We start from the raw sequence: 26,291 nt of genomic DNA, 5'->3' as shown, positions 1-26,291 counted from the left end.
TTCATCTTTATTATTTACCTTCTACATTAGGCAATATGCCACTCTATTAATACTCGGCACTATCTAGATACGTTTACACTAGGACTAGCGCAGCACCACCCCCCTTTGTTCTATTCTAGCTATCTTTTAGGGCCAGGTTGGACCCTTCTCGGTGCAAGCTGCTTGTCCCTCCCCCCCCATATAGTTTTCCAATTTTGCATGGTAGCGCAGGAATACCATACTTACCACAGATTCCGATAAGCCCCCCGCCCGCAGACCCCCACAACCACCGGCCAGGGTTGTGGGGATGAGGCCCTTGTCCTCATCAACATGGGGACAAGGTGTTTTGGGGGGCTACCCCAAAGCACCCTCCCAATGTTGAGGGCATGTGGCCTGGTATGGTTCAGGAGGGGGGCCGCACTCTCGTCCCCCCCTCTTTTCCTGTGGCCTGCCAGGTTGCGTGCTCGGATAAGAGTCTGGTATGGATTTTTGGGGGGACCCCACGCCGTTTTTTTTTTTTTTTTGGTGCGGGGTTCCCCTTAAAATCCATACCAGACCTGAAGAGTCTGGTATGGAATTTAGGGGGACCCCCACGTCATTTTTTTTTTTAATTTTGGCCGGGGTTCCCCTTAATATCCATACCAGACCTGAAGGACCTGGTATGGAATTTAGGGGGACCCCCACGTCATTTTTTTTTTTAATTTTGGTTCGGGGGTTCCCCTGTGGGGAATTCCCATGCCGTTTTTATCAATGAACTTCTATGTGTATTGTCAGCAATGCAATAGCCGCGATTAGTTTTAAATGGGTTTTTTCCCTCGAAATGTCATTTTGCTGTCAGACTGTTCTAAACACAGGAAACATGCGCCCCTTTACAGGCATACTATAGACACCCCCCAGCTACGAAATTTAAAGGAATATTACACTTTTATTGTTTGACTTTAAGCATTATTAAAATCACTGCTCCTGAAAAAATGGCCGTTTTTAAAACTTTTTTTTGCATTGATCCATGTCCCCTGGGGCAGGACCCGGGTCCCCAAACACTTTTTATGACAATAACTTGCATATAAGCCTTTAAAATTAGCATTTTTGATTATTCATGTTCGTGTCCCATAGACTTTGTGCGAACCGAACGGGGGGTTGTCCGGCTCATCCCTACTCACTGAAGACTATTATATAAATGCATTATAAGACACCAACAACTGCATATTGATTTAGGATTAACATAAGCGATCTTAATGTATTGAAATTACCTGTGTAATATTTATTTATTTATGGATCATATTATTTAATATTCTTATCACCATATTTTGGAAAAATATTTAGCGCACTATTTCACTTTATATAATTCTCTTTTTTCGGAGTGGTATCAGAACACTATCTCACTATATATAAATTTCAATTTTTGGAGTGGTATTAGAAAGCAGAGGTGCAGTTTATACACATTCGCATATTGTTTTAGGAGCAATATAAGCAATCTCAATTAATTGTAACTACTTGTGTAATATTTATTTACGAATTTTATTATTTATTATTTTTATCACTATACTTTGGAAAAGTATTTAGCGCACTATCTCACCTTATATACTGTATTTATCGCCGTATAACACGCGCCGGCGTATAACACGCACCCCAAGTTTAGGAGGGAATTTTAAGGAGAAAAACTTACATTTAAATGCCCATCAATGCAGCCAATCAGTGTCCATCTGTAGCCTTGTCATTGTCCATCTGTAGCATTGTCCCTCATTGCAGCCTTGTCAGTGTCCATCTGTAGCATTGTCCCCCATTGCAGCCTTGTCGCCCATTGCAGCCTTGTGCCCCATTGCAGCATTGTCCCCCATTGCAGCCTTGTCCTCCATTGCAGCCTTGTGCCCCATTGCAGCCTTGTGCCCCATTGTCCCCCATTGCAGCCTCGTCCATCAGTAGTCTGCAGCCCATTCCAGCCTTGCCCTGTGTCGTTTGACGTACATCTGGCGTTTAAAAATGGCGCCGCCGTTCTCAGCCACTCTCGGCGGCTCTCTCGGCGGCTTTCGGCCATTCTCGGCGGCTTTCGGCCATTCTCGGTGGCTCTCGGCCGTTCTCGGCGGCTTTCAGACGCACTCGGCTTTCGGCGGCACACGCGGGACTGCGAGAGCCGCCGAGAATGGCTGAAAGTGCCAGAAAGCCGCCAAAAGCTGCCGAGAACGTCCGAAACCCGCCGAGAACAGCCAAAAGGCTCACAATCGGCGGGGGATCGGCGTATAACATGCACGCACGATTTTCCCCTGATTTTAAGGGGAAAAAAGTGTGTGTTATACACCGATAAATACGGTAATTTTCATTTTTGGAGTGGTATCAGAACACTTTAGCAGAGGTGCAGCTTTATACACATTTTTTAATGTAAGGAAGAAGTGCAATAATCAACACCATCTCAAATATTTATATATTTTATCACCTGCACAAAGGATTATCACGGCACTTAAAATAAGACTCTAATAGACCTTATATGGTCACGTCACTACACATTTCTGTATATGTTTGCCATAATATAATACTATACAAGACACCAAAATAGTCCATTAGCGCGTCAGTTTATTATAAAATTTAATGTTTCTTCTTCACAGAGGCCCCGGGAAACAAGCGTGACTGCACTGAGGAAATGTGAGCTGCTTTACTTTTTTTTCTTTAAGTCCTCATGCACACGGACGTTTTTACAGCTGCTTTTTTTGCAGCTTAAAAAGGCCTGTCTATGTTAGTCTATGGCTTCATGCCCACCTAGGCGTTTTTGAGCTGCAAGTGGCATAGGCGTTTTTAAGCTGTAAAAAAAACCCAGGACCAGTGGGTTCTGAGAGACGTTTTTCAGCTGTAAAAACGCTCTAACGCTCAAAAACGCTCAAAAACGTCATTCACCAACGTTTAACGTTTTTGATCCATTGAAAAAAAAAAAAAAAAAAATTTTGAAAAAAAAAAAAAACGCTAAAAAACGCTAACGCGGAAAAATGCTCAAAAACGCTCAAAAACGCTATTGAAAAAACGCTGAAAAAAGCTGAAAAAAAATCACTGCAAAGATACTGGCATTTTCATAACGTTATTTTAACAACCTGTGTGCATGAGGGCTTAGAATCATCAAATGCTTAATCTTTCTCTCTTTCAATCAAGTCTCAATTAATCAATCTCTCGATTAATCAATCTCTCTCTGTCTCTCAATCACTCTCTCAATCAATCACTCTCAAATTGAGAGTGATTGAGAGAGAAATTAATTCAGAGAGATTGATTAATTGAGAGATTGATTGAGAGAGATTGATTGAGAGAGTGATTGGGAGAGAGAGAGAGATTGAGAGAGAGAGAGATTGATTGAGAGTTTCAATCAATCAATCTCTCAATTAATCACTCTCAATTAATCAATCTCTTTGAATTAATCTCTCTCTATCAATCGCTCTCAATCAATCGCTCTCAATTAATCTCTCTCTATCAATCGCTCTCAATCAATCGCTCTCAATCAATCTCTCTCAATCAATCGCTCTCAATCAATCTCTCTCAATCAATCTCTCTCAATCAATCTCTCTCTCAATCAATCAATCAATCAATCAATCAATCTCTCTCAATCAATCGCTCTAAATCAATCTCTCTCAATCAATCGCTCTAAATCAATCTCTCTCAATCAATCGCTCTAAATCAGTTTCTCAATCTCTCTCGAATCAATCGCTTTCAATCCATTACTCTCAATCAATCTCTCAATCTCTATCAATCGCTCTCAATCAATCACTCTCTCAATCAATCGCTCTAAATCAATCTCTCAATCTCTCTCGAATCAATCGCTTTCAATCCATTACTCTCAATCAATCTCTCAATCTCTATCAATCGCTCTCAATCAATCACTCTCTCAATCAATTGCTCTCAATCAATCAATATCTCTCAATCAATCTCAATCAATTGCTCTCTCAATCAATCTCTCTGAATCAATCTCTCTCTATCAATCAATCTCTTTCTCCTAAAAAAAAATTATGTTGCGAGAATCTTGAGAGAATCGTGATCTTTTTATACTAAGTAAAAAAATCGTAAATCTCATTTTGGCCAGAATTGTGCAGCTCTAGTGCCCATAGACATTAAAGAGAGATGTGGGAGAAGATCTTGGACAATTTGGACCCCCCTGTGTCTGATCACTTTTATTCCTTCCAAAAACTACACTGGAGGGGCCGGCAGCATGTCTTCCCACGTCCCTACCTTTCCATAGCCTCAAGATGATGGCTGCACAACACGAGTCTAGATTATAGTCTTGTCAGCTTGACTACATTGATTAAATAACAAAAGCACCAAAGGAAACTAGATAATACTAAATATAAATGTGGTGATACCAGATCAAATAATTAGCAGCTGCAGTGAAAAAATTTGCTGCGTTTCAGCCTATCAAATGGGCCATCATCAGGAAGGTGTGATGACTTCCTGATGACGGCCCATTTGATAGGCTGAAAAGCACTGAGGTTGATTCGCGTCATCTCGACATACGTCCGCCCCAACACCCGTTTCCGGAAATCGAACACTAACCGCAACAGCGGCCTACCATTGCCTATGGGCAGATTTCCTGGATAACTCTGGGTAACTTCCTGGATAACCGGGTGCCAGGCTTTAGGCACCCTTACATGTGAGTTGACTACTATGTTTTTATATTTGGAATACATTTTTAAACGTTATTGCGCGATGAGATTTCTTTGTCACATCTATCCACATGAGGAACATTTATCCCAGGCAACGCCAGTCTAAAGAAGATCTACAGGGGTTGCCCCACATTTGCATTTGACCATACTAGAGATTGTTGGTCCACTCTGAGGGGTGAGTTTACATCTATGTGGGGGCACCTTGTCTGAGCACTTATCAAGTACAGAATCCCGCATCTATCTTTGAGCACGAGCACTCAATTTGGGACTTGGAATTTTTATTGTTTAGGCCATTTGAGTTTGAGCACGAGCATTTTTTTGGGACATTTTTAGCGACCCTACCTTTAGGTCGCCCTAACACAATGCAGTCTATGTATTTTATATACCTTTAGTACAGAGCGAGGTCTTTGTATTTTATCATTTGAGCTTGACTACATGCCTACTAGTAACCATGGTATTCCTGCACATCCAGAATTGTCTGTATAGGCCTTTATTCTTTTTTGCTACTTCCACCACAGAAGATGCTACTATTTGTATCGTATATGTAGCACACAGCTATGTCAGGATGGTAAAAAAAACACATAGGATTATTGTATGCTGCTCAGTGCCAGCATCCCTTATGTACTTGTAGCGCCCTGGGGTTTAATCAGGGAGCTCCACACCAAATCCCTTGTCAGGAGCAGCTACTGTAGATAGTTGTTAGAGATCCATTGAATTCTTCCTAAGTTTTGCCTTGTTGAACTTTTATCTTCTGCCACTAGGTGGCCAGGCACTTGGTGGCATTAGATGTGAGAAGAATATTTCAAGTTATGGGTATATGGGATATCTCAGCGAATGGGCAGGGGTTTTCTTGAATCCATTAGCCTGCTGGGAGAACCTATATATTCGGGTGGAGTCAGGGGATCGGTGTTCTGTGCCACCCGGACTGCTGTCTGGGTGGACATGTGTTGTCTGCCCTGGGCTGCTAGGCCTGAAATTGGGCATATTCCGGGGGCATCTGGCTGCCAGGCTGTGTGAGGGCCTATCCAGAAGTAAGAGGGAAGCGCAGGGTTGGGATTGCGGCTTGCAGTCCAACCAAAAGTGACGGTTCTGCTGGCCGTAGAACCTGTCATGGTCAGAGATAGAAGGGATGCTGTCTCCACTAAGGGACCAACCACCTTATTACCAGGGACCACAGTGAGTAACTGAAGCAAGTACCGGAGCAGTATTCTCACCGAACGGGCATGTTGGAGAATCTGGAAACTTCAGGAGGTGATCAAGTCAGGGACCCAACCAGCAGAGGTGACGCTTGCAGAGCAGCCTTGTGTGTCAAGCCAGGGACCGAGCCGGCCAGCAGGGGTGAAGCTTGAAAGGTATCTGGTGTGCCAAGCTAGGGACCCAGCAGGGAAACGTAGGTGACGCTTGAGGGAGATACCACGGCAAAAGCCTTGAGGTGCTCACGGGATTCAGAGTCAGTGAATCAGAGTCCAGTGAGAGACTAGGAGCTCAAGGGGCTGAAGAGCTGAAGAGTGGACATTGTAGTGAAGCTGAAAGAACTGTTGAACTTTGTGTTAGGAACTGTTAGATACTGTTGCCATAGGAGACAGCAAACTTGCACATACAGAAGTGGCACCTTGCTGGGGCCCTTTCCTGTACGGCTGTCCTCCTATTGAATTCTCAGAGTCTGCCAATTGAAATTGTAACTACTCAAGGGTGTCCTGACCCTAACCCTCTTCTCCTTGCAAAATATAAAAAGCACTGTTAAAAGAAATAAAACCTCTTTTGCATCCAAGAAGTGTCTGGCGCCCAATGACTTTCACCATCTTTGCACCCACTATGCCTCACAACCCACTACATATTGAAAGATGTCAGCTGTCTTTGGCCTTGAAGGTTCTCATCAGACTGGAAGAGGTTAGAGATTCTGCTACATACTGTATGGAAAGTTCCAAAAGATAAGTGTGATTATGACTTTCAAGGCACATAGAGAGCACATATTAACACACATCAAAATTTTATTGCCAAATTAAAGGTGTGTCTAAAACGTTTTGGTGAATGGTCCGATATCTCAACAGAAGCATGGGCCAGAGGCGCGCACATGCATATGGCTATTCAGAGACACGGTGAGAAGTGCTACCTAGTGTGGAGTACATGTGACCATCAGGGTAAACCTGCTGCAGGCAGTAGACCGGCGATGAGACCCGTGAAATGTTGCTGCAAGTGTACAGGACGGAAACTGTGAGCAGAAAATATGTTTATGGCTGGTTGAAATGCTTTTGCGATGGGAAGGAAATGACTGAGGATGAGCCATGTTCGAGTCAAGATGGTTGACTGCCTCTATGATTGATGGAGGAGGAATTGGGCATTAGCAAGGATACGGTGTACACCATCGTCCGCAAAGATTTGGGTAAGTTGGAGATCTGTTCTCGGTATGTGCCACACAAGATGACTGACAAACAGAAAGCAAAACGAATGGAAACCTCTGGAGATTTCATTACCATGTGTGACCAGGATCCATTCTTTCTGTAAACCATCATCACAGGGGATGAAGCCTGGTGCTACCAGTTTGATCCGGAATTCAAGCAGAAATCAATGGTATGGTGTTCACCGTCTTCCCCACGACTCAAAAAGAGTTGTTTGCAAATATCCAAGGTCAAGACAATATTGATCGCCTTCTCCAACAACTATGTCATCATCAAGAAGAGAGGAAAAGAATGATCGCACACTTGAATCCAAAAGATGCTGTAGAAATTTCTTTATTGTCATGAGCCAGACAAAATTGCAATGATGATCAGTGTTTGATTCGTGTTTCACACGAAAGGAACGGTGCTTGTTCACAACTATGTCATCATCCATAAGGAATTCTTTCCTGCGGTTCTGCGATAGATTCCTAAAGAGGCCTTTTCTGACAGTTTCCAGAAGCTTTATGAACATTGCCAAAAGTGTGTGGTGAAGGATGGCGATTATTTTGAAGGCCAATAAAGGTAATTTGTTTGTATCTTCTGTTTTGTTTGTTTTCTGATACGATTCACCAAACTTTTTAGGTACACCTCGTATAAAACTCATACGTTTATCACAAAATCTATAAAAAAGGTTTTGTGCAGATAAAAAATACATGGCTGACACAACAGATATATTGTCACCCTCATCTAGACAAAATTCCACTCAACTACTCCCAGTGCCACATGGTAATATAATCATATATTTCTTGTAGCAGTTGAATAGATCCATGTGAGATCAGAGGCGGATCCAGGAGGGGGGGCAACGGGTTAATTGCCCCCCCCAAGAAAATAGTGAGCAGGCTGTGCTGATGCCGACCTCCCATCAGACATTGCTGCCGCAGGACACAGGGCAGCGGCGCCAAAACTGACAGGCTCTGTGAAGGGAGTGACACAGGCAGAGCCGCAGTTGCGGGGGATTTCCATCCCTCCTTCTCCTCCTTGAGCCGAGCATTCACCTGGCAATGCCCGCTCCTATTGGCTACATTCAGGGCCAATGGCTGGGAAACTAAACACTAGAGGATTATGGGACATGTAGTCCCGGATACCAGCAGGCCCAGGACGATTCCCTGAGAGTGCACTGCAGCCCCCAACATGCTGAGAGGGAGGGGGAAGAGGAGGAGGAGGGCAGAGAGGACTATGAGAGGAGAAGAGGAACCACAAGGCTGCCAGGTCGAGGGAGCCAGAGAGAAAGTGCCAGTCATTCTTTTATATATCCCCCAAGGTAAGAACACCTCCAGGTGGGGAGGCGGGATGCAGGCTTCCATAGAGGTACCTTATCACTGGCTGCTCCAACCCTGTGCTCCCCTCCACCTGGCTGCATAACCCTTTCCTCCCCTCCACCTGGCTGCTCCCACCCTTTCCTCCCCTCCACCTGGCTGCATCCACCCTGCCCTCCCCTCCACCTGGCTGCTCCTACCCTGTCCTCCCCTCCACCTGGCTGCATCCACCCTGTCCTCCCCTCCACCTGGCTGCATCCACCCTGTCCTCCCCCCACCTGGCTGCATCCACCCAGTGCTCCCCTCCACCTGGCTGTATCCACCCTATCCTCCCCTCCACCTGGCTGCATCCACCCTATCCTCCCCTCCACCTGGCTGCATCCACCCTTTCCTCCCCTCCACCTGGCTGCTCCCACCCTGTCCTCCCTTCCACCTGGCTGCATCCACCCTGTCCTCCCCTCCACCTGGCTGCATCCACCCTTTCCTCCCCTCCACCTGGCTGCTCCCACCCTGTCCTCCCTTCCACCTGGCTGCATCCACCCTGTCCTCCCCTCCACCTGGCTGTTCCCACCCTGTCCTCCCCTCCACCTGGCTGCTTCTACCCTGTCCTCCCCTCCACCTGGCTGCATCCACCCTTTCTTCCCCTCCACCTGGCTGCATCCACCCTGTCCTCCCCTCCACCTGGCTGCTCCCACCCTGTCCTCCCCTCCACGTGGCAGCATCCACCCTGTCCTCCCCTCCACCTGGCTGCATTCACCCTGTTCTCCCCTCCACCTGGCTGCATCCACCCTGTCCTCCCCTCCACCTGGCTGCTCCCACCTTTTCCTCCCTTCCACCTGGCTGCATCCACCCTGTCCTCCCCTCCACCTGGCTGCTCCCACCCTATCCTCCCCTCCACCTGGCTGCATCCACCCTTTCCTCCCCTCCACCTGGCTGCTCCCACCCTGTCCTCCCTTCCACCTGGCTGCATCCACCCTGTCCCCCCCTCCACCTGGCTGCTCCCACCGTGTTCTCCCCTCCACCTGGCTGCATCTACCCTGTCCTCCCCTCCACCTGGCTGCATCCACCCTTTCCTCCCCTCCACCTGGCTGCAACCACCCTGTCCTCCCCTCCACCTGGCTGCATCCACCCTGTCCTCCCCTCCACCTGACTGCAACCACCCTGTCCTCCCCTCCACCTGGCTGCATCCACCCTGTCCTCCCCTCCACCTGGCTGCATCCACCCTGTCCTCCTTTCCACCTGGCTGCATCCACCCTTTCCTCCCTCCCACCTGGCTGCTCCCACCCTGTCCTCCCCTCCACCTGGCTGCATCCACCCTATCCTCCCCTCCACCTGCCTGCATCCACCCTGTCCTCCCCTCCACCTGACTGCATCCACCCTGTCCTCCCCTCCACCTGGCTGCATCCACCCTGTCCTCTCCTCCACCTGGCTGCATCCACCCTGTCCTCCTCTCCACCTGGCTGCATCCACCCTTTCCTCCCTCCCACCTGGCTGCTCCCACCCTGTCCTCCCCTCCACCTGGCTGCATCCACCCTGTCCTCCTCTCCACCTGGCTGCTCCCACCCTGTCCACCCCTCCACCTGACTGCATCCACCATCCTCCCCTCCACCTGGCTGCATTTTATAGTTGGCCCCCCTACTTTTGTCCCTGTCCCCCCATGTGCCCCCCCTAAATTTAAAAGCTGGAGACGCCACTGTCTCTCATGGCCCCCTGCATCACTGCATTTCTGCATCTAAAAGAAGACTACCATTACTGTGCAGGTCTCACTCTGGAACAACAGGGACACTCTGCATCTGGTGGCAAGTGACACGCTCTGGGCTCCCACTGATTCTGCATTATGGTAAATTGAACTATTTAATATTACAATGTAATAATAGAAATTATCAATCATCCTGACACCATATTAACCATGGTGCCATGATGATTGAAGCGCCAACACCAGCCATTGCCCCCAACAAATTGCCTGCAAAAATGTTGGCAGTGCCCCTCCTGAGATTAGACTCTGGATCTGCCCCTGTGTGAGATGACCCTAATAATGTCTAGATAAGGGTGATGATATATCTGTTGTGTCAACCATGTATTTTTTATCTGCACAAAACTTTTTTTTTTAGAAATTTTGTAATAAATGTTTGAGTTTTATTTAAATTGGTGATATCATTTTTATTTGCCCTTTCTATGTGCCTTGATATCCCAATCACACTTATCTTTTGGATCTTTCTATGTGAGGATGGCTCAGATTTGATCTGAATAGATTGTTTACTGATCAATATTACTGTCTATTGACTATACAGAAAGGCCCCTATTTTGCACCACCTGTTCTTTTTTTTATAGATTCTAGCTGACAGATCTATATATTTGTTGGTAACAACCTCATGTAGATCACCTGAGTCTCTGATAGATAGATCCTTATATCCTGGTGTGTCCAGAGATTCATGTTCCCAGCTCACTCGTACTCTGAATTCTGGATCCTTCAGGAGCCTCTCAGGAATTGTGACCTCACTGTACACATTAGATGTTCCGTCAGGAATATCTGTGAATGTCTCTGTGGATGGTAAGGCTTCTTGTGGCTCCCCTATTCCCCGTGTCCATCTGATTGTGATATCTCTGGGGTAAAAATTCTCCAGAGTGATCAAATATTTCATTTCTCCTGAGATAATTAAACTTCTTGATATCGGCTGTACAAGCTGAGGCTTAGCTGAAATGATACGACAAACATGACGAGTAAAATATTTTTCACATGAAGAATGTAAGTATCTATACCTTTTATAGTCTGTTATAAGACTAAATCACATAAAGGTCTATTTACAAAAAAAAATACTTGAGACATTCATAATTACTGTATGAATGTCTCAACCATTTGCACAGTGATGGTGAATAATCATTGTAATTTGCCTTATAGTTTTTTTTCCCCATATAATTGTCATCTCCATCTAGAGGCCATAATGTAGTATTTTTTTTAAATACCTCAGTAAAGGAAAATACTGTATTTTGACCACTAGATGGAGCTTACGATCATAAGAAATTAACCTATTAGTCAAATTACAATGATTATTTGTGGCGGCTGTGAGCATTCTATTTTTTACACATAGACCCCATGGTAAAAGGTAGTTTTACTTGAATTTGTAAGATATAGTCTGGTGTAAAGCAGTCTTAATGTCCTCCATTGCCTATGGAAAATCACTCTATATGTACAGTATGTGAGAAAATTCTGTGGAATTCCTGGCCAACACACCGACCCAATTCTTCAGCAGGAATGGGAAAGCTATTGACTGGGTGGGATTCTTTGATATGATAAACTATTGTTAGATGATGACTTGAACTCAAGGAATAGTTTCATGGCTGGAAGCTGCAGGCAACAGCTCAACTACTGGGACAGCAAAGACTTCTCTACAGCATTTCCAGCAAAGAACACAAGGGTGGCAGTGTGACACACATTTCCCTGGGTTCAGACTGATGCGAACACAGACATCGTTTGTGATTCACACCTGCACTGCGGGGCCGATCACATGTGATGTCTGTGCAATGCGAGTTCAGCCATACAGTTGTATACAGTTGTATGGCTGAACTCGCATTGGATTGGCACAGAAAAGGTGCAGGGACTTTTTTTCCCAGCATTGGAATGGGATCACATGGGTGTTGTCACCCATACGATCCGATTCCTGTCCGAATCCACAGTTCGCACTGTGATTTGTGAACCGATCTGGGGGTGTCATTACCTTGTATTGAAACCGCAGCGGTTTGCAGAGGGCAATGTGAACTGCCTGCGGAAGAGATGCGATGCGGGAACTGGCGCTGGAATCGCACTGGTTCCCGCATCGCTACAGTGTGAACATAAATCTGTTCATGGAAACTTTTTCTGGATTTCCATTTTAAAGAAAGTCAGATAAAAAAAATACCATATAAAAATGCCATGTTAAGTTATTTTGTTTTGTGTCACATGACCCTATTAAAAAAAAACAGGGTATGAGCTGTGAATATTGGTGATTGGATGGTATTTGTACTGTTTTACCATGATCACACCATTAGTACACAACAGGTAACAATATCCATCTATGTAATAATAGAGACTCCTCACCATAAATAGCTCTGCAGTGAAATGCTTTCTCTTTCTTCTCTTCCCCACAGCTATATCTACAGATGAAGGTCACATCTTTGTGATTGGTCACGTTGGGTCTGAACTTCAGTGAAGATGTGAAGTTTGGTTCCTCTCTGCATGATATGACCTCATACTGTGTGTCCATCAGTCTCTCCTCTTCCTCATTATCTCCTCCATGGTACTCTGGGATCTCATAGACTTGTCCTCTTCTCTTCTCCAGCCAAGTCACACTCGTGTTCTCTGGGAATTTGGTGGCTTTACAGTATAGAGATGTTTCTTCTCCAGCTATCAGCTTGGTAGGACCTTCAATGTCCATTATTGTGAAAAAGCCTATTTTTGCAAATTCATTGATAAAGAATGCACTCAGTTATTTGTTCCTTTACATGAAAATTCCAGCTCTTATGTTTTCAAACTATACAAATGTTCCCAAATTTACACATTATAATTTAAATGTTGATAACTAAGCAAGCCTGCAAGGACACCAGTGATTGTAAACCCTCACATATACCTAGTGAAGTGACTGGCCCCAGGTGATACACAGAGATGAAACAAATCCTCCTACATAAGTTTTACCCGTTTATCTACAGCCGTCTTTCTCTTAAATCCATTCAAAGTGCAGAATTTACACAGGATCTCTCAGCTCTGAAAAGCAGGGGGTGGAGAGTTACATCAGTGAGGAGAGCTCTGAGAGCTGATTGGTGGGAAGGGACACACCCTCCTTCAGGAACACATCTTAGGCTGTCAATCTGCTAGAGGTCCCACCCCTGTCACCATTTTTCTCTTGGTGTCAGGAAAAGTCATCAGAAGTGACTCATGCTGATAGCAGAGGAACCAGACAGTGGACAGAAATGACACTTAGTGCTCTGGAGTGAGACAAGTACACACTATAGAGGGATATACTTTGTTCATATTTCATGTCTGAGGTTTAAAACCACTTTAACACATCAGGGACCAATAAATGGATATAATAAGAAAGCCTGGTCATCATCTGGTCAACTTTGCCCCACACCATTCGCTTGATCCATTCAGCACAAGATAATTCTATAGTTGGAAAAATCACTTCTGATATTTACCAATTTCCAAATATTCTCAACAGACTGTAATGAAAAATATGTATTTTTGTTATTTATAAACTGTATGAGCTCTCAGGAAAGGTTGGTCTTGAATTCAGCTTAATTTATAGTAAATCTGCCCACCTATCAGAGACATGAGCACTTCCTAATTCAGAATTTCATTACCAGTGAGTGATCACATAAAAGACTAAATCTTGAGGTTGTCAACTTTAGCTTTAATTACTGACAACCTTAAGATAGAAAATAAAGCTGAATGTCAGGTATGGTTTTTATTGCAAAGTTACTTTTGATTATCTTGGGCCAATGTGTGTGCACCTATTCCATACCCGAGAGATCATTGTGGAAGTGGAGAATCTCTGTAGTAGTTGGCATTACTACAGTGATCACCGCAGTCTTCTGTGTCCTGTACAAAGAGGATACCCTTCTGCATAGTGAACATGGGGGGGTCACTTGCTCGGCACAGCAACCATTCATAGAACACCTTGTTTTTTTTTTTCAATGAATACAAGGCATTCTCTAACTGGATGAGATGGAGAGGACATCACAATCTCCACCTCATCCAATTAATGGAAAAAAATACAAGGCGTTCTGTGAATGGTGGGGATGACGTAGTACCCCTGTGGTCAGTATGCAGTGGGGCAACTGCTCTGACCAGCAGTGTTAATTTTGACATAAAAATTTTATTTAGTTTTAGTTATAGTCTTTTGACTAGAACTAAAACATCTGAATTGTTTTAGTTGTATTTTAGTCGACTAAAATCTCCAGTACATTTTAGCTGACTAAAATCTAATGGAATTAGTTACATTTTAATGCATTATTTAACCGCTTGCCGACCGCCTCACGACGATATACGTCAGCAGAAGGGCACCTACAGGGGAATCACGTACCTGTACGTTGCCCTTTAAGAGGCGGCCAGCGGGCGCGCCCGCGGCAAGCTCCGTGAGTCGGGTTGCGGGTCCCGCGGACTCAATCGCCACGAGGATACCCGCGATCACCTCACGGGGAGGAAGAACAGGGAGATGCTGATGTAAACAGCATCTCCCCGTTCTGCCTAGTGACAGTGTCACTCGATCTCTGCTTCCTGTCATTGGAGCAAAGATCAGTGTACTGACACACACAGCCCAACCCCCCTACAGTTAGAAACACTCCCTTGGACACGCTTGACCCCTACACTGCCACCTAGTGGTTAACCCCTTCACTGCCAGTGTCATACACAGGAATCAGTGCATTTGTATAGCACTAATTGCTGTATAAATGACAATGGTCCCAAAAATGTGTCAAAAATGTCCGATGTGTCTGCCATAATGTCGCAGTCACGATAAAAATCTTTGATCGCCGCCATTTAAAAAAAAAAAAAAAATTTATAAAAATGCCATAAAACTATCCCCTATTTTGTAAACGCTATAACTTTTGCGCAAACCGATCAATAATCGCTTATTGGGTTTTTTTTTTTTACCAAAAATATATAGAAGAATACTTAAATATAAGGGCTATCAGCGCAAACAAAAACTAATGGAAAGCAATGGGAAAATGCAAGCTGGACACTAAAGGATACACCAACCTTAATAGAAATCATAAAACAATTAAGTGCAGCGCAATAAAAAAATACAAAATAGCTTTTTGAAAATATGTTTCAAACTGGTTAAATAAATAAATAAATACAAAATAGCTTTTTGAAAATATGTTTCAAACTGGTTAAATAAATAGAACAGAGTCCATATAATCAAAGATAATATATGGCGTAAGGTATTCTTCTGATGATATCCAGGTAAATTGCTTGTCTGCAGATCTAATAAATAAAATCATGTGAATGCCCTTACCAGGTTAGGTGGACCCCTTAATTACAGGGGGTCTTTGAGGCATCAATGGACTGTTAGCACACTGCTCTGCTAGGTGTCATCTACGGGAGCCAAACATCTGATATCCCGGGATCCAAAGCCGGCTGTGAGGCCCGTGCAATACAATCCGAATGAGCAGCAGTAGTCTCCAACATGAGGAAATAAAGATAAATCTAAGGGCACTCCGTGTGGTAATCTCTTACAGAAAGTTTATTAAGGCATACAGATAAAAACGCTCAACGGCGCTGTGTTGAAAATAAGCGGTATTCTTTCAATGGAAGCTGTCTGTCCGTAACAGAACAACTGAACACTTGAGATGGCTGCGGGTGATGACAGCGGTATTGCTCTACCCCCGTACGCGGCGTTACGTCACTGGGGACTTCGTCAGCGAGGGTAGAGCACGCCCATCACCCGTAGAAATATATACCAATACTGAGTATACGAGGGGAGTGTCAGAACACCGGAAAAGGAACCTAGGATGGAAAAAATTTTGGGGTATAGAAAAAGTCACAAAACATTGGAGGGGGGTAATTTTATAAGGCAACTTAGCCAGAGAGAATCCTTCTGGATACCCGAAACTAGAGTGTCAGTCCCTAGAGGACTAAATGTTGAGTTCGATCTCAACTGCTTTATCTCAAATAAATGATCGAATGTATTCTGGATTTTATATACACAAGGTTTTATATGAAGTTGTTGAATTGCGGATCTGTGCATCTTTGTATTTTTCTATTTATTTATATGCTGGTATCATGTAGCTGTCTTATGGTCTTAATTAATTGGAATTGCTGTAAGAGATGGCCGCGGGTGGTCTTTTTAATTAATTTTAATTGATTAATTTTTATTGATTTTTATTTTTAAAATTTTTAATGCTTTTTGGCACCTTTAAATATTGATTGTGCATAATTAGCACTCCATTTTTTCGGTTCCTATGATTGTTAGGGATGAGCTTCGAGTTCGAGTCGAACTCATGTTCGACTCGAACATTGGCTGTTCGCAAGTTCGCCGAACAGCGAACAATTTGGGGTGTTCGTGGCAAATTTTAATGCTGCGGAACACCCTTTAAAAGTGTATGGGAGAAATCAAACTTGCTAATTTTAAAGGCTTATATGCAAGTTATTGTCATAAAAAGTGTTTGGGGACCCGGGTCCTGCCCCAGGGGACATGGATCAATGCAAAAAAAAGTTTTAAAAACTGCCGTTTTTTCAGGAGCAGTGATTTTAATAATGCTTAAAGTCAAACAATAAAAGTGTAATATTCCTTTAAATTTCGTAGCTGGGGGGTGTCTATAGTATGCCTGTAAAGGGGCGCATGTTTCCCGTGTTTAGAACAGTCTGACAGCAAAATTACATTTTGAAGGAAAAAACCATTTAAAACTATTAGCGGCTATTGCATTGCCGACAATACACATAGAAGTTCATTGATAAAAACGGCATGGGAATTCCCCGCAGGGGAACCCCGAACCAAAATTAAAAAAAAAAATGACGTGGGAGTCCCCCTAATTTCCATACCAGGCCCTTCAGGTCTGGTATGCATATTAAGGGGAACCCCGGCCAAAATTTAAAAAAAAATGACGTGGGGTTCCCCCTAAATTCCATACCAGACCCTTCAGGTCTGGTATGGATTTTAAGGGGAACCCCGCGCCAAAAAAAACCAAAAAAAAACGGCGTGGGGTCCCCAGGGACATGACGGGACTTCCCTGAGGCATTCCCCGTGACGTCACAGGGAAGCCCCGTCAAATCACTGTGCGTCAGAGGGGGGCGGGGTCACCGGGTGGCCCCGCCCCCCGTTATTTAAGAACCGTCAGACGAGGAGACGCCGTCACACAGCGGGAGCCTCCCTCCATGCCAGCATGGATGCGGAGCGGCCCGGAGAAGAAAATGAAGAAGAGAAGAAGGAAGAAGAGAAGAAGATGAAGAGAAGAGCGGGAGCCTCCCCCCATGCCATGGGTGCGGAGAGGCCCGAGGAGAAGAAGATAGAAGACGCCGCAGAGGAGATGCTGGACGAGAATGCTGGAAGAAGAACCAGAAGAACCAGAAGAACCAGAAGAAGAAGATGAAGGAAGATAGAAGAAAGAAGAAAGAAGCATTTAAATAAAGGAATGGTCAAAAACTGTCTCTTGTCATTTTTAACATTTTTGACAGTTTTTTAGTGAAATGGTAGGGGTAAGTACACCCTTACCATTTCACACAAGGGGGCGGGATCTGGGGGTCCCCTTGTTAAAGGGGGCTTCCAGATTCCGATAAGCCCCCCGCCCGCAGACCCCCACAACCACCGGCCAGGGTTGTGGGGATGAGGCCCTTGTCCTCATCAACATGGGGACAAGGTGTTTTGGGGGGCTACCCCAAAGCACCCTCCCAATGTTGAGGGCATGTGGCCTGGTACAGTTCAGGGGGGTGCACTCTCGTCCCCCCCCCCTCTTTTCCTGCGGCCTGCCAGGTTGCGTGCTCGGATAAGGGTCTGGTATGGATTTTTGGGGGGACCCACACCGTTTTTTTTTGTTTTTTTTGGCGCGGGGTTCCCCTTAAAATCCATACCAGACCCTTCAGGTCTGGTATGGAATTTAGGGGGAACCCCACGTCATTTTTTTAAAAATTTTGGCCGGGGTTCCCCTTAATATCCATACCAGACCTGAAGGGCCTGGTATGGAATTTAGGGGGACTCCCACGTCATTTTTTTTTTAAATTTTGGTTCGGGGGTTCCCCTGTGGGGAATTCCCATGCCGTTTTTTATCAATGAACTTCTATGTGTATTGTCGGCAATGCAATAGCCGCGAGTAGTTTTAAATGGGTTTTTTCCTTCGAAATGTAATTTTGCTGTCAAACTGTTCTAAACACAGGAAACATGCACCCCTTTACAGGCATACTATAGACACCCCCCAGCTATGAAATTTAAAGGAATATTACACTTTTATTGTTTGACTTTAAGCATTATTAAAATCACTGCTCCTGAAAAAACTGACGTTTTTTAAAACTTTTTTGCATTGATCCATGTCCCCTGGGGCAGGACCCAGGTCTGCAAACACTTTTTATAACAATAACTTGCATATAAGCCTTTAAAATTAGCACTTTTGATTATTCATGTTCGTGTCCCATAGACTTTAACGGTGTTCGCGTGTTCGAACGAACTTTTTTCCTGTTCGCATGTTCTGGTGCGAACCGAACAGGGGGGTGTTCGGCTCATCCCTAATGATTATCATAAAGTTTATCCACTTTTTAGTTTTAAATATAAGCAGAGTGTATGGGATGATGTCCCCTAGTGAGCGCTGGAAGATTTTTTCCATCCTAGGTTCCTTTTCCAGTGTTCTGACACTCCCCTCGTATACTCAGTATTGGTATATATTTCTACGGGTGATGGGCGTGCTCTACCCTCGCTGACGAAGTCCCCAGTGACGTAACGCCACGTACGGGGGTAGAGCAATACCGCTGTCATCACCCGCAGCCATCTCAAGTGTTCAGCTGTTCTGTTACGGACAGACAGCTTCCATTGAAAGAATACCGCTTATTTTCAACACAGCGCCGTTGAGCGTTTTTATCTGTATGCCCTAATAAACTTTCTGTAAGAGATTACCACACGGAGTGCCCTTAGATTTATCTTTATTTCCTCATGTTGGAGACTACTGCTGCTCATTCGGATTGTATTGCACGGACCTCACAGCCGGCTTTGGATCCCGGGATATCAGATGTTTGGCTCCCGTAGATGACACCTAGCAGAGCAGTGTGCTAACAGTCCATTGATGCCTCAAAGACCCCCTGTAATTAAGGGGTCCACCTAATCTGGTAAGGGCATTCACATGATTTTATTTATTAGATCTGCAGACAAGCAATTTACCTGGATATCATCAGAAGAATACCTTACGCCATATATTATCTTTGATTATATGGACTCTGATCTATTTATTTATTTATTTAACCAGTTTGAAACATATTTTCAAAAAGCTATTTTGTATTTATTTATTTATTTAACCAGTTTGAAACATATTTTCAAAAAGCTATTTTGTATTTATTTATTTATTTAACCAGTTTGAAACATATTTTCAAAAAGCTATTTTATATTTATTTATTTATTTATTTATTTAACCAGTTTGAAACATATTTTCAAAAAGCTATTTTGTATTTTTTTATTGCGCTGCACTTAGTTGTTTTATGATATAGAAGAATACGTATCGGCCTAAACTGAGGAAAACAATTGTTTTTTCATATATTTTTGGGGGTTATTTATTATAGCAAAAAGTAAAAATAATGCGTTTTTTTCAAAATTGTCGCTCTATTTTTGTTTATAGCGCAAAAAATAAAAACCGCAGAGGTGATCAAATACCACCAAAAGAAAGCTCTATTTGTGGAAAAAAGAGGACGTCAATTTTGTTTGGGAGCCACATCGCACGACCGCGCAATTGTCAGTTAAAGCGAAGCAGTGCCGAATCGCAAAAAGTGCTTTGGTCAGGAAGGGGGTAAATTCTTCCGGGGCTGAAGTGGTTAATCATTTCTTTAGAATTGTCAAACTCATTATATACTCCTGGAGTAAAAATCGAATAAGATATTATTATTTCTGGTTCTAAAGGGTTACTAAACCCTTGTTTTTTTTTTTTTTAAATAACAAACATGTCATACTTACCTCCACTGTGCAGTTCGTTTTGCACAGAGTGGCCCCGATCCTCCTCTTCTGGGGTCCTCCAACGGCACTCGCAGCTCCTCCTGGCACCTGGAAAGCCCCTAGGAGAAGCGCTCTCCCGGGGGGTTACCGTGCATGCACGCTCCCAAGTCCGGAATTTGCGTCTATAGACACAGAATGCTGGACTCAGCCCCCCCCCGCCGCGTCATTGGAGTTGATTGACAGCAGCAGGAGCCAATGGCTGCGCTGCTATCAATCTATCCAATCAAGGGCAGAGACAACGAGGAGAGAGGTAGAGGGAATGAACAGGCTCAGGTGAGTAAAACGGGGGGGGGGGGGGGCTGGGAGGGTCGGTCAGTGTCAGAAGTTTTTTCTCATTAAAGCATAGGATGCACCCAAGCCGTTTGGGGCTTCAGCCCACCCTCCTGGGCCACCTTGACCTTGGATGGAGGGCCATGCATCTACCCGCGGCAACTTGCAGACATTCTCCATCTGTGTCCCCTAGGCGCATTGTAGCCGCTGCCGATGGCGGGCACTAGGACCGGAATGTACGGTACTCTAGTACGCATGCGCCTGTCGGAGCATTCGCGCACCAGCGGCCAGGCTGAGTGACGTCAGACGCAAGTCTGACAGAGCTCAGTCGGGGTGTACATATAGAGGAGTCAGGACAACGTTCCCCAGGAGCTCTGATGGAAGCTGACGTCCATTATACCCCTGGAACCAGCAAACTTGCAGCTGGAACCTAGAACCAGTGCACACTCAGATATTTATCTCTGCACTTTTTGGCTAGCATCATTTTATTGCCTTAGTATGTGTATACATTCCCCTGGTTTTCATGGCATCCTTGCTTACTCTGCTCCCCAGACAGTGGATGTTTAAATCTGCCGGTACTGAATGCCTGTATACTCCTTGTGACTGTGCGCACATGATTCTGATCTAATTTCCTTATCCTGGACCAGCCAATCAAAGTATATTGAGCCCTGCTAGTTCCCTTCCTTTCCATTTATACGGCTAGGCTTTTGCTAAGTTGTGTTACTTTAAAGTTTTAAGACCCTGGGAGGACCAACTCTATGGTTTTTTCCATAGATTGAAAAGCATCTGGTTTAAGGTGACTGGCTGATATGTGAGTATGGGACCTAATACTATAGTACATCCCAATCCTAATTGAAGTAGCTTATACTAATATTCATTGCCATATCCTTTATACTCAGTTTACGTGTACATCCCCATATCCCAACACCTGTGCCTTTATTGTGGCTACCGCTTGGCCCTGGTGTCCCTGGTTGTCATCTCCATTTGGAGGGGGTTGTTCTGTGGTCACGGCTAGGGATGAGCTTCGAGTTCGAGTCAAACTCATGTTCGACTCGAACATCGGCTGTTCGCCAGTTCGCTGAACAGCGAACAATTTGGGGTGTTCGCGGCAAATTGGAAAGCCGCGGAACACCCTTTAAAAGTCTATGGGAGAAATCAAAAGTGCTAATTTTAAAGGCTTATATGCAAGTTATTGTCATAAAAAGTGTTTGGGGACCTGGGTCCTGCCCCAGGGGACAAGGATCAATGCAAAAAAAAGTATTAAAAACGGCCGTTTTTTCAGGAGTAGTGATTTTAATAATGCTTAAAGTGAAACAATAAAAGTGTAATATTCCTTTAAATTTCATACCTGGGGGGTGTCTATAGTATACCTGTAAAGGGGTGCATGTTTCCCGTGTTTAGAACAGTCTGACAGCAAAATTACATTTCAAAGGAAAAAAAGTAATTTAAAACTACTCGCCGCTGTTAATGAATTGCCGGTCCGACAATACACATAAAAGTTCATTGATAAAAACGGCATGGGAATTCCCCACAGGGGAACCCTGAACCAAAATAAAAAAAAAAAAATGACGTGGGGGTCCCCCTAAATTCGGTTTCTTCCTCCATCTTCTTCTTCTTCTGGTTCTTCCTCCGGTGTTCTCCTCCGGCATCTTCCTCCGCGGCACTGGCGTCTTCTTCTCTTCGTCTTCTCAGGCCGCTCCGCATCCAGCATGATGGGAGGCTCCCACTGTGTGACGCTTCTCCTCTTCTGATGGTTCTTAAATAACAGAGGGCCGGTGACCCCGCCCCCCTCTGACGCACGGGGACTTGACGGCGACTTCCCTGTGTCATTCCCTGTGACGTCAGAGGGGGGCGGACAGGGAAGAGACCGTGTGGCCCCGCCCTCCATTTTTTAAGAGCCGTCAGAAGAGGAGAAGCGTCACACAGTGGGAGCCTCCCATTATGCTGGATGCGGAGCGGCCCGAGAAGACGAAGGGAAGAAGATGCCGGTGCCGCGGAGGAAGATGCCGGACGAGAACACCGGAGGAAGAACCAGAAGAACCAGAAGAAGAAGATGGAGGAAGAAACTGAAGGAAGATATAAGATAGAAGAAAGAAGAAGCATTTAAATAAAGGAATTGTCAAAAACTGTCTCTTGTCATTTTTAACATTTTTGACACTTTTTTGTGAAATGGTAGGGGTACTTTTGTACCCCCTTACTATTTCACACAGTGGGGAGGGCCGGGATCTGGGGGTCCCCTTGTTAAAGGGGACTTCCAGATTCCGATAAGCCCCCCCGCCTGCAGACCCCCACAACCACCGGGCAAGGGTTGTGGGGATGAGGCCCTTGTCCTCATCAACATGGGGACAAGGTGTTTTGGGGGGCTACCCCAAAGCACCCTCCCAATGTTGAGGGCATGTGGCCTGGTACGGCTCAGGAGGGGGGGGCGCTCTCTCGTCCCCCCCTCTTTTCCTGCGGCCTGCCAGGTTGCATGCTCGGATAAGGGTCTGGTATGGATTTTTGGGGAGACCCCACGTTATTTTTTGAAAAATTTTGGCGCGGGGTTCCCCTTAACCACTTCAGTCCCGGAAGGATTTACCCCCTTCCTGACCAGAGCACTTTTTACAATTTGGCACTGTGTCGCTTTAACTGCTAATTGCGCGGTCATGCAATGCTGTACCCAAACGAAATTTGCGTCCTTTTGTTCCCACAAATAGAGCTTTCTTTTGCTATTTGTTCACCTCTGCGGTTTTTGTTTTTTGCGCTATAAACGGAAAAAGACCAAAAATTTTGAAAAAAAAACAATATTTTCTACTTTTTGTTATAAAAAATACAATAAACTCAATTTTAGTCATACATTTAGTCGAAAATGTATTCAGCCACCAGTCTTTGGTAAAAAAAAAGTCAATAAGCATATATTTATTGGTTTGCGCAAAAGTTATAGCATCTACAAACTAGGGTTTCTGGAATTTACACAGCTTTTAGTTTATGACTGCCTATCTCATTTCTTGAGGTGCTAAAATGGCAGGGCAGTAACCCCCCCCCCCCCAAATGACCCCATTTTGGAAATTAGACACCCCAAGGAAATTGCTGAGAGGCATGTTGAGCCCATTGAATATTATTTTTTTTGGTCCCAAGTGATTGAATAATGACAAAAAAAAAAAAATTTACAAAAAGTTGTCACTAAATGATATATTGCTCACACAGGCCATGGGCATATGTGGAATTGCACCCCAAAATACATTTAGCTGCTTCTCCTGAGTATGGGGATACCACATGTGTGGGACTTTTTGGGAGCCTAGCCACGTACGGGGCCCCGAAAACCAAGCACCGCCTTTAGGATTTCTAAGGGTGTAAATTTTTGATTTCACTCCTCCTACCTATCACAGTTTTGAAGGCCATAAAATGCCAGGACAGTTCAAACCCCCCCCAAATGACCCCATTTTGGAACGTAGACACCCCAAACTATTTGCTGAGAGGCATGTCGAGTTCATGGAATATTTTATATTTTGCCATAAGTTGCGGGAAAATGACAAACTTTTTTTTTTTTTTTTTTTTTTGCACAAAGTTGTCACTAAATGATATATTGCTCAAACATGCCATGGGCATATGTGGAATTACACCCCAAAATACATTTTGCTGCTTCTCCTGAGGATGGGGATACCACATGTGTGGGACTTTTTGGGAGCCTAGCTGTGTATGGGGCCCCGAAAACCAAGCACCGCCTTCAGGATTTCTAAGGGCGCAATTTTATTTCACTCCTCACTACCTATCACAGTTTCCAAGGCCATAAAATGCCAAGATAGCACAAAACCCCCCAAATGACCCCATTTTGGAAAGTAGACACCCCAAGCTATTTGCTGAGAGGCATAGTGAGTATTTTGCAGCTCTCATTTGTTTTTGAAAATGAAGAAAGAAAAGAAAAAAATTTTTTTTCTTTTTTTAATTTTCAAAACTTTGTGACAAAAAGCGAGGTCTGCAAAATACTCACCATGCCTCTCAGCAAATAGCTTGGGGTGTCTACTTTCCAAAATGGGGTAATTTGGGGGGGGGTTGTGCCATCTGGGCATTCCATGGCCTCCGAAACTGTGATAGGCAGTGAGGAGTGAAATCAAAAATTTACACCCTTAGAAACCCTGAAGGCGGTGCTTGGTTTTTGCGGTCCCGTATGCGGCTAGGCTCCCAAAAAGTCTCACACATGTGGTATCCCCATACTCAGAAGAAGCATATTCCCATGGCATGCTTGAGCAATATATCATTTAGTGACAACTTTGTGTCTTTTTCCTGCAACTTGTGTCACAATATAAAATATTCCATGGACTCGACATGCCTCTCAGCAAATAGCTTGGGGTGTCTACTTTCCAAAACGGGGACATTCGGGGGGGTTTTGAACTGTCCTGTCATTTTATGCACAACATTTATACTGTAAGCTTATGTCACACACCACCCACTCTTCTAACCACTTGAAGACAAAGCTCTTTCTGACACTATTTGTTTAAATGAAAAATGTTTTTTTTTTTGCAAGAAAATTACTTTGAACCCTCAAACATTATATATTTTTTTTAAAGCAAAGGCCCTACAGATTAAAATGGTGGGTGTTTCATTTTTTTTTTTCACACAGTATTTGCGCAGCAATTTTTCAAACGCATTTTTTGGGAAAAAACACACTTTTTTTAATTTTAATGCACTAAAACACACTATATTGCCCACATGTTTGATGAAATAAAAAAGATGATCTTAGCCCGAGTATATACCAAACATGAAATACTTTAAAATTGCGCACAAATGTGCAGTGGCGACAAACTACATACATTTTTAAAAGCCTTTAAAAGCCTTTACAGGTTACCACTTTAGATTTACAGAGGAGGTCTACTGCTAAAATTACTGCCTCGATCTGACCTTCGCAGTGATACCTCACATGCATAGTGCAATTGCTGTTTACATTTGATGCCAGACCGATGCTTGCGTTCGCATTAGTGCGAGAGCAGTGGGGGACAGGGGTGCTTTTTTTTTTTCTTTTTTTTTTTTGCTTTTTTATCTTATTTTTAAACTGTTCCTTTCATTATTTTTTTTTTAATCATTTTCATTGTTATGTCAGGGAATGTAAATATCCCCTATGATAGCAATAGGTAGTGACAGGTACTCTTTTTTTAAAAAAATGGGGTCTATTAGACCCTAGATCTCTCCTCTGCCCTCAAAGCATCTGACCACACCAAGATCGGTGTGATAAAATGCTTTCCCAATGGCGCTGTTTACATCCGGCAAAATCTAAGTCATGAAATGCTCGTAGCTTCCAGCTTCTTAGGCCATAGAGATGATTGGAGTAGACTGAGTCCATACGCAGGTGACACACCGGTTTGTGGCACACATATACTTGGTGTTCTTAATAGGGTAAATTGAGTCCATAAAAAGATGACATTCAGAAAAGTTGTGATACACCAAAGATGTGGGATTAAACATATGTAAAGTGTTGATAGAAGATCCACCACCGCTCTAATAGGAGGCTTACCAAAAAGATTGGACACAGATGGGCGTGCACCCACTGAGTCAATCGAGATTATAAAGTGGGGATCCTCAGTGGTAGCTGTTATAACCAACGTTATTCCCGGTGGCCCAGGTGCTTGCAGGGGTATGTTAGGAAAAAGGGCAGGTCCGATCAGGCATCCAACATATATGTAAAAGGAACGTGAAAACACATAGCGTAATACTGTATAAAAAGCTCAAAGCATATTTATTGAAGGTAAAAAACTCACATTTGTTGAGAGTAAAAAAGCGCTTAGTATATAGATGGTATGGCAGTGTTGGTGGTGTCAGCAATCCGTCCCGACGCATTCTCGATAAAGGCCTTAAGTTTGCCCCCCCAAACAACTTGATAACTTTAACACATTTATCGATATCCAGAAGTTTAGAAAAGATTAGAAAAATTAACATTCAACGGTATCTTACCTCTAATACAGCCCCCCACATGGAAAGGGCTGTGACCTCAGGGACTGTACACTCAGGTCTAGCAAACCCTTCCCTGTTCAGCCCCCCTGTACCAACTGCCCCTGCAGTTACCATTTTTAAAGATTTAATATTTAA

The 26,291-nt window shown here is 44.2% G+C and overlaps 2 protein-coding genes across 10 annotated transcripts in view; both read right to left on the bottom strand.

Annotated features, from left to right (window-relative positions):
* Positions 1 to 26,291, bottom strand: part of LOC141148587 (uncharacterized) — a 580,328-nt gene that overhangs the window by 415,426 nt on the left and 138,611 nt on the right. The gene's annotated exons all lie outside the window — the stretch shown is intronic.
* LOC141147358 (uncharacterized) overlaps positions 1 to 26,291 on the bottom strand; it is a 71,046-nt gene that overhangs the window by 8,887 nt on the left and 35,868 nt on the right. Inside the window, exons 3-4 of the mRNA XM_073634596.1 lie at positions 12,380 to 12,730; positions 10,688 to 10,999 (exon numbers count right to left, since the gene is read on the bottom strand). Coding sequence (XP_073490697.1) covers positions 10,688 to 10,999; positions 12,380 to 12,716 — 649 coding nt within the window. The 5' untranslated portion in view covers positions 12,717 to 12,730. The remainder of the gene's footprint in view (positions 1 to 10,687; positions 11,000 to 12,379; positions 12,731 to 26,291) is intronic.

Source organism: Aquarana catesbeiana, linkage group LG06, assembly GCF_042186555.1.
Source record: "Aquarana catesbeiana isolate 2022-GZ linkage group LG06, ASM4218655v1, whole genome shotgun sequence".
NCBI lineage: Eukaryota > Metazoa > Chordata > Amphibia > Anura > Ranidae > Aquarana > Aquarana catesbeiana.
Note: the sequence above shows the minus strand (reverse complement) of the source record. Positions and strands in the feature narration are given on the sequence as shown.